At 34.2% G+C, this 9446-nt stretch overlaps 1 protein-coding gene across 1 annotated transcript; it reads right to left on the bottom strand.

The window, feature by feature from the left end:
• Positions 1-734: 734 nt before the first annotated feature.
• On the bottom strand, positions 735-7736 carry LOC107493016 (pre-mRNA-splicing factor ATP-dependent RNA helicase DEAH7-like). The gene is given in 16 exon segments (XM_016114099.3): positions 735-2100; positions 2185-2337; positions 2428-2489; positions 2674-2850; positions 2942-3013; positions 3201-3377; positions 3462-3526; positions 3529-3690; positions 3779-3956; positions 4244-4273; positions 4275-4356; positions 4694-4773; positions 4947-5251; positions 5520-5790; positions 7340-7549; positions 7648-7736. Coding segments are annotated over 15 exon segments (3150 nt in total). The 5' UTR covers positions 7358-7549; positions 7648-7736; the 3' UTR covers positions 735-782.
• Between the last annotated feature and the right edge of the window lie 1710 nt (positions 7737-9446).

Below are 9446 nucleotides of genomic sequence, written 5' to 3'. Positions count from 1 at the left end.
TCCTAGCTATTTTTTTTTTTTTTGGTCAAGCTTTTCAACTATTTGTTATCTTGTTAACTTATGGGTGATGTACGATGAAATTTGCTAAGTGACCTTACAAACTCTAAATTTGAATTATTTTAATTATTTTTATAATTTGTGTTTGGACTTATTGGAAGTCACCCAAATAAATTTATATTTTTTTGGTACTGAAAAGAACAACTCAAATAATTCTTATAACCTAATTACATTAGAAAGGATTGGTATAAAAATAAACTAGATTTTGGGTCGGATTTCAAATAGCCCAATATATTATATATCATGCAGTTCGGTCATTGTTAAACCAAAAAGAATTAAAGAATTCTTTATTATTATTTAGTTAATTAAATAAATATTACCAACCAATTCAATCTTACATATAGATATATAGCTAATAATAAGATTCGAAATTCTTTATAATTATATTCTACTATATACGTCAACAAATAATAAAGCAAATTTTTGTAACATATTTTTGGTACCATACATGACTTTTATATTAATTTTTTTGTTACCACTACAATTTCTTACTAAATTTTTAATATAGTCCAAATATCTCATTTAGTTAATCACATAATTAACCTATAAAAAATGGGAGACTATCTTTTAAACAAAGAACGAGAACATAACCTACTAGTAACTCTATATTTCGTAAGACCGTAACAATAAGTGAGATCAATAGCCACGTGTTACATTTTCAGAGTGACACACAAGGACATCATCACATGTTTGTTTTTGCTATCAGCATCATAGAAGTTTCCTATTTACAAATCAAGTTTCTTTGGTCTCAAATATGTGGAAGACCCCTTTTTCAAACCTGGCATGGAGACTTGCTGTTGCTGCTTAGCCAACTTTTCTTTCTCCTCCTGCTTCTGTTTTCTCTCAACCTCTGCTTGCATCTTCTTTAAATTCTCCATCTCCTCCTCCATGGCCGTCTTCTCTTGTTTCTGTTTCTTCTTATCAGACTCCTTAACAGAGAAAAACATGGGTCCAAGCTCAGCCAACCACTGGGGCTCCACGGCTGTAGCACATTGCATATACTCCTTCGTGGTTAGGATTAACTCGTGATAAACCACATACTCCGGAGTTGCACCCATGCCATAGAGTGCGCTACTGGGGTGTAGATGACACGGCATCCCAGTCCGGCAGTTGACATACTCTCCAACACCCTTTAATCTTGCTGCATTGTGGAAGTATGCTGAGCAAATTGCTTTTCTGACTATGTCTGTATCAGGCCAACAGGTGGTTAGAGAGATCTTCAGTGTCTTGACAATATCAAGCAGCTGGGATCTCACCTCTCTGGCCTTTCTTAGACCTTTAACATGCAAAAAATGATCATTACACCAGTCACCTCTGTAATCATGCTGTTTCCATTGCTGATAGACATTGTACAGGGTTAAGTGATCAGATTCTGGCACAAAAAATCTTTCGCGTGCAGCATCACTCTCCTCTGCTCGGTCCTTGGGTCTAAAGAAAACTGACGGTACTGAAAGCATGGAAACAATCGTCAGAACCTCCTTAAGGCACCCTAGCTGTTCACCCATCAAAAGCATCTTGGCAAGTGGAGGGTCCAGTGGAAACTCAACCATTTTCCAGCCAAGATCTGTTAAGGCACCCACATTGTTAAGGGCACCCAATACCCACAACTGGTACATAGAATTGAGAATATTATCTTGCGGAGGTGGGTCCATGAAATCAAAATCAAGTAAATTATCAACTTTAAGAGATTTCAGCAACAAGACCACAATGCCGAGGTTAGTCCTTTGAATCTCAGGGACAGGGCTGGGCAACATTTCATTTAGGTAAGCACTCTCTGTGTACAGTCGACAACATGTACCAGGCCCAGTTCTACCAGCTCGACCAGCACGCTGATCAGCAGCAGCACGGCTGACGGGGAAGACTTGGAGAGTGTCCATTCCCATCCTTGGGTTATACACCTTCATTTTACCATAACCTGTGTCTATGACATATAAGATACCATCCACAGTCAATGATGTCTCAGCGATGTTAGTGGCAACGATGCATTTTCGGGCTCCATCTTCAGCTCTCTGGGTTCTCCCAGGAATATGATAAATTGGCACACTGCAAGAATGCCCTAATTAGATCGTGAACCAACCAAAATGTGGAAAATGAGATATTAGACAAGATTGAGGAGCTGAAACTCACCTTGCGAAGAAATGTGAAAATTTCTGTGCATTCAGAGTTGCTGATGTGACAATCAACTTAAAATCACGACGCCGAGCTACAACTTTCTTCAATATTCCAAAAAGAACATCCGTGTTTAATGATCTTTCATGGGCTTCATCCATGACAATAACCCTGCAATAGTTTCAGATACTAACGTTATTTTTTTTGCAGAAACACCATAAATGTCATTGTTGAGGGTGAATTTTCTCAATATTTTCATACCGATACTTGTCTAGATCAGAGTCTTTGAGTGTTTCTCGTAGAAGAACCCCATCTGTCATGTACTGTAAAATTCAACCATTTAAAATTCAACCATTCAAGTTTAGAGTACATAGCAACAAAAGTTAATAATGTGTCCACATAACTAATGTATATGTTAGACTTGTGTATGCTCAAAGGATAAATACAATGAAAAGAAACCACAGTCAATAGCACAATAGTCACATCCTTTATAAAATAAGTGTTTACCTTTATAATGGTATTTGGCCCGGTCACATTCTCAAACCGTATAGCATAGCCAACCTTCTCACCCAGCTCTGTCTCCATCTCCTCACTGACTCTCTTGGCCACGCTCATAGCTGCCACACGCCTGGGTTGGGTGCAACCTACTATACCTTTTATAGTGTAGCCATCCTCATGCAGATACTGTTCAGAAAACTCAAATGTCAAATTTCTGTCTTGATTGGACAAACATGATCATGTAAATAATTGAAAAGAAAAGAAAAGGACAATGCACCTATGTCAATTGGGTTGTCTTTCCTGAGCCAGTTTCTCCAACCACTACCACAATCTGATTTTCTCGAATTACCTACACAAGTGTATATCAACAAATTATTGCAACATATATGAACCACTGGCTCTATTTGCTTCTCACTTTCTTCACAAGTGAGAGGGCAAAACATTTTTGTGGGTACCACATTCAATTTTTTATATTAATCTCCCACTTTTTCTCTTAGCTGATTATGAGATACATATACAATAAAGAAAAAACCAACCTGTAATAGGTCATCTCGCACTGAAAAAATGGGCAGATATTGCCTTTGCTCTGCAACATTCTTTGACTTGGCAAAATCACTCACAGCCTCTTCCTTTTTCAAATGCTGTGAAAACTTAGCTTCTTCCTTAAAATTTATTTCACCCTCTTCACCCACTGTAGCAGTGTCTGCATCAATCTGCATTTGAAAGGATTTTAAAAAGGATAAGTCTTTATACACCAGTAAGAGAAAGCAAAGATCACAACTGTTCCAGAAGAATACCTGTTCTGCTGTCTTTTCAACACCTAAGATATCGCCAAGTTTTGAGCCTGCAAGCTCCCAAAACGTTGGCGAGACTTATTTGAACTCTGTTTCTCACATATTTCTCTGACCATAGTAGATCCTTTACCAGAAATTATAGCCATGTCAGATGTTGGATCTTTTATTGGCATAATTGGCTCTGCCTGCTTAGTAAAAACAACTCTGCCATCAAGGAATGGAGGTTTTGTATCTGCGAATGTTGGTAAAAGATAATCAGTTTAAAGAGGTGAATGCCATACAAACTGCATAAAACATCAATTAGCCAGATGAAGATTTACCATGCACCAGAAGAATAACTTTGCGTTCTTCCTCATCATCAAACTCAGTCTGAACCTCTGTACCTCTAACGGCTCCTGATCTCAGCAGTTGTCTGTCCTCCCATTGAGCATTATCAGCTGTGAGCTGAGACAATTTCTTGCTCTGAGCAAGGGACATCTTGGTCTCATCTCTTCTAGTCTGTTATTTGTTAACAACTCCTGATTACTTTAACAAGATAACTAAATGCAAGTTGCTAAAAACAATGCACAATCCATGCTGCATATATAAGATATATAACACGGTGTATAGAACATCTACATATGTGACATTTCAGTTTTAATATGTATCAGTGCTACTTATGACAAGGAACTATCTTTAATTTATCCAAGAAAAATTTGCAAGTAACAAGAAGCTCTGTGTGTATAACTGTTTGCAGCAAATATTAGTTTACATATAATTAGAATTCTTAATGTTTAGTTATTTACCAGTCTTTTGGCAAGCTCAGCCTCTTTTTTTTTGAAAGGTAGCCTCATCTCCAAGAAAAAGGGATGAGTTATCTCCTCCATCAAACATTGTGCTACCTTCCTCTCTGTCATACCTACACAAAGATAATCTTAATCAGATTGATGTATTATACATCAAAAAGTGAAAGTTTGAAAATTACACAATATATGTTAAGGTTTAAAAGGTCATCTATAACTTCAACCCTATCACAAGGTCAAACTTTTATGATGTGTCAAAATCTCAAATTTTGGATCTCTTCAAAGAACTAAAATTTTAAACTAAATTTGACCGAGCACGTATTATAGAAGACAAGCATAGAAAAGGAATCAAATTATTTTCCAAGAACTTAACACCACACATGTCAAATACAAGGATTTAACACAACATCAAAACAGATACTTCTCAAAATGAAGTTTAATTAGCATAATTACCATGCCCGGTCAGCATCATATTCCATCTCTGCGCGCATGCTTTCAGTAATCTCATACTCGGACTTATCAGTCACTTCATCCTGAACACATGACAAGATGTACATGCATATTATTAGAAACAACCATAATGAAACCATGGAACCTTTCTAGACATTTTGTTTAGTGATCAGCTTAAAATCATCTATTTAAAGTATCTTAGATCAATTATCAACTAAAGAAGGGCAAAACAGATATTATTAAGCACAAGATATACCTCATACGAACTTGAAGCTCTCGAAGAAAAAGTAAGTTGATGGGACCTTCCACTATATCTAGAAGTAGAAGATTTGACTGAAGATCCAGAAGCACGAATTGGAATAGGAGATGGAGACACATGGTTCCATGGAGAAGAAGAATAAGGAGTATTGCCTCCTGACCATGGAGAAACCAATCGTGCATCAGGTGAGACACCAAGAAACATAGGGGATGGTGAAGGTTGATGATGTCTAGAACTAGAGACACTGTCCCTTCGAGGAGTATCCTCCCATTCCCATTGCTCATCATCCCAGTCAGGCCTGCCTGCAAATAAAACACTGGTAACTCTTAAATAATAATAATGATGATAATGATGATAATACTAAGAGCCAGATTTTACAAATGTGATGGGGATAACTTGCATATTATACTCTGGAAATGATATTTTCTTAAATTTCTGTTCGATATAATGATACAAAATTAAGAAAGCAGAAAGTTTTCTAGCATTTCAAATTTGGATTAATTTACTGCATGTCTGGCTCCAGTAATTGGATTAATACGGGAAATTACAAGAAGCAGAATAATAACATACCAGGTGTTCGCCTGGAACCCTCATATCTGCTTCGCTTTCTACCATATTCATGGTCATATCTACTACATGAATCCCTCTCAAAATAATGCTCACTTTTTCTGTTGTATTCATGGCCATACCTACTACGTGAATCCCTCTCAAAATAAGGCTCCTTACTTTCAAAATTGTCTACATGTTGCAGTCTTCTGCTACCACTTCTTGACTGATCTCTGTGATGCCTCCTCTCATTCCTATAATTCTCCCTTTCATATCCAGAAGGTGAAGCAGGGACCTTCAAAGTTGAAATATCATAACGAGACATGCAGCAAAACTTCAAAATATTAAATTTTAATTGAATAAGAATTGCTAACTGATGAAAGCAACAGTAAGAAGTGATATAATATTGAACAGTGAAAATGTAGGAACACTTATTTTGGACAGAAAAATATTGTATTGATTATTTATTGGAGAGATTAACAAAAGCAATCATTGGCATATTCAATAATGACTAAAAATATTCTTCGTGTCCTTCATAAAACAAATATAGACTCAAGGGTCAGTTTCACAAAAAATATACTAGGCACTAGGACAACATTATGACAAACTAAATATTTCTCCTAAAAGAGCAAAAGGAACGAGTCCCATGTGAATCACCATCATGATCTTCGGTCACAGAACTTTCTGCATGTACAAAGCCAGAGAACCATCTGAGATAACTGTTTTTATGCATACTAACAACCCATAGACATTCATATTTCATCTAAGACAGCTTGAAATAACCATTTTGCATAGATTAAACATGTTGAGTTTGAAAATTTTCCTTTATAATAACTGAATTAGCCTTTGTAAGTACAATAACACTTTTCACATGTTCCCTTTGCATTTCCAGAAAGCTTTATAAGGACCATTTTATCTATATCTCCCCCTTCAATAACTCCCATACTGACACCCCCCTCCCCTCCCCCCTTTTCTTTTCTTTTTTTCAATATTAAGCAACTAAGCAAGACACAAAATCCCCTAAATAGTAGCAACTATCTTAATGGGTGTCAGGTGTGACACCTTCATAAACCCTCAATGAGTACCCATTACTAAAATAAAAGGTCCATCTTACTGCTACCAAAAGCATTCATTTGCATCAAATATGAATATAAGAACAAAACTTCCAAACACGTGACATGCGTTTGCAACTTCAAACACGGCACCTAACACAACACAATAATATGAACTTCCAACATTAGTATGAGTTTTGAACAATATCTTTTTTCCTACACATTGTGTTGAAATAAATTATTTTATTAACACAGATTACCCATATTGAATTACCAAAAGCGTACGTTTGCTCATAGAAATCAGAAATTAGTGGAAGGATTTGGATCTTGTAGCCAAAGCCTTTTGTATTTCTAGAACTGAATTGTAACTCTTATGATGAGAAAAGAACGACAAATGCGGCTTTGGTATGTTGGAGATGGAAACCCTGAATGCACTATTTATATTTGAGCATGGCACCATTAAACCCTAAAGTCCAAATAAAATAGTATCTAAAGTCCAAAAGATAATATATCTAAAATCTAAAAGATAGAACAAAAGATAATACCTCATGTTATTCTCATTTAATTCCAAATAAAAAATAATAATGACTTATTTAATTTAACATTTAAAATAATAATAAAATCATCATTATATAAGTCATTTAATTTGAAATAGCATGTGATTACATGTATTGCCCACAAACAAATTAAAAAATTAAAATAATTTCCTAAGCTCTTTCACAACTGATAAAACCTACCAATAAATCCAAACGATAGCAAAACGAAGAGATATTGATTTAAAAAAATTATAACCTGCTTGTGATGATTCATTGGTTTATTTCCGGTATCTCATATTAGGTCGTCTGTCTTTACTACCAGTTCCACCAAGCCCGCTTTCATCCTCAATGACAGTAGACTCAGATTTTGCAGATGCTGCAATAGAAATGGACCTTGGTTTCGGGACCTTGAACACTCCATCATTTTGAGATCCTTCACGTTTTGCAATCGCAAGGGCATCTAGTCCTATTGAAATCATTCATTAATACCAAACAATTAATCTATGCTCAGTGGAACTAAATCAGAAACACACCTAATTCAAAATGCATAAGAAACTACAATACCTAAACGAGATTTTCTTTCTTGAGGCACGTACACCACTCTGTCCTTGCCGGGAACATAAAGTTCACCACCAGTGGACTTCTCCGGTACCATGGTCTCCGAATTTCAATAGTGGTTGGTAAGAATTTGGATCTTCTAAATTTTAAATTTGTATTTTAGAGGGTAAAGTGATATTTTATTTTTTAATGGTTTTTCTTTTATATTTATTATTGGTTCCACCTATAAAATAAATGGTGAGAAATCACATTTTACTCTCTAAAGTAAAATTCAAACTTTACATAATTTCTCTTATATTTATTGTTGGTTCCACTTATAAAATAAATGGTAAGAAATCACATTTTACTCTCTAAAGTGAAATTCAAACTTTACATAATCTAAATCCGTTAGTAAATGCTATGGTGCCTTTGAGATAGTGACTAGCTTACAGCAATTTTGGTGTTTTGTAACCATCAATTGGCCATCCATAGTGTTTTTAATTGTGTAAGATTATATCTAATGGTATCTAATGGTGGGAGATCTATCATTTTTATTTTGATGGTTAAACACTGGTCAAAAAATACAAAAATTACTGTCCCCTAGATTTTTCCAAAATCAAATAGATAATATTTAATAAATTTTAAATATTTTACTTTTTATTTTAAATATTTTATTTTTACCTTTAAAAATAAGTTAAGCAATTTAAATACTATAGTAAAAGACACCATAAAACTCACCTTACATATATTACATACACATATTCATGAAATAATAAATTATTAATAATAAGAAGCATTGATACTTTTTGTTTTATTTTCCTTCTAGTTATTTTGTTTTTTTGAATATTTTAATTGTTTTTATAATTTGTGTTTGGGTTTATTGGGAGTCACCTAAGTAGGTTATATTTTTTCTGGTATTGAAAAGAACAGCCCAAATGTCTCTTTATTATCCTGAGCCAGTTTTATTACATCTAAGTCCTAAGATTTTTTTATAACCCAATTTTGTTTTTTGGTAAAACTCCTGTAACCCAATTATATTAGAAAGGATTGGTATAAAAAACAAATTAGGTTTTGCGTCAGATTTCAAATAGTCCAATTACATTATATTTTTGTTATTTTGCAAATTTGAATATTTTTTCTTTTAGTCTAAACCCTTAAACCTTATTTAAATTCAATAGTCTACCAACCTTAAATACAGATTAAACTACATTATTTCATATGAACTTGAAAACAATGTTTCCATGATTTCATTCTTAAAAATATAATTCTCTTCTCTTGGACACATTCACATGAACTACATGCAACAATTGCAATAGCTGGTAATTGGCAAATTCTCAGTTGGTTGATTCATATCCTATTTTATAACTGACATCACAATTATTATTAATAAGAAGCTTTGTTATTTTTTGTTTTATTTTCCTTCCAGTTATTTTGTTTTTATTTTTTTGGTGAAGCTTTCCAGCTATTTGTTAGCTTGTTAACTTATGGGTGATGTGGAATAAGATTTACTAAATGATCTTCTAAACCCTATATTTTAATGGTTTTTATAATTTGTGTTTGGACTTATTAGAGTCATCCAAATAGATTTTTTTTTTTTTGGTATTAAAAAGAACAGCCCAAATACCTCTTTATTATCTTGAGCCAGTTTTATTACATCTAAATCCTAAGATTCTCCCATAACTCAATTTCATTTTTTGGTAAAACACCTATAACCCAATTATATTAGGAAGGATTGGTATAATAAATAAACTAGATTTTGGATCGGATTTCAAATAGCCCAATTAATGTCTCATTGGTATAACCAAAAGTACTACTTTAACCACACA

The sequence above is a fragment of the Arachis duranensis genome, chromosome 6 (assembly GCF_000817695.3).
Source record: "Arachis duranensis cultivar V14167 chromosome 6, aradu.V14167.gnm2.J7QH, whole genome shotgun sequence".
NCBI classification, from domain to species: domain Eukaryota; kingdom Viridiplantae; phylum Streptophyta; class Magnoliopsida; order Fabales; family Fabaceae; genus Arachis; species Arachis duranensis.
Note: the sequence above shows the minus strand (reverse complement) of the source record. Positions and strands in the feature narration are given on the sequence as shown.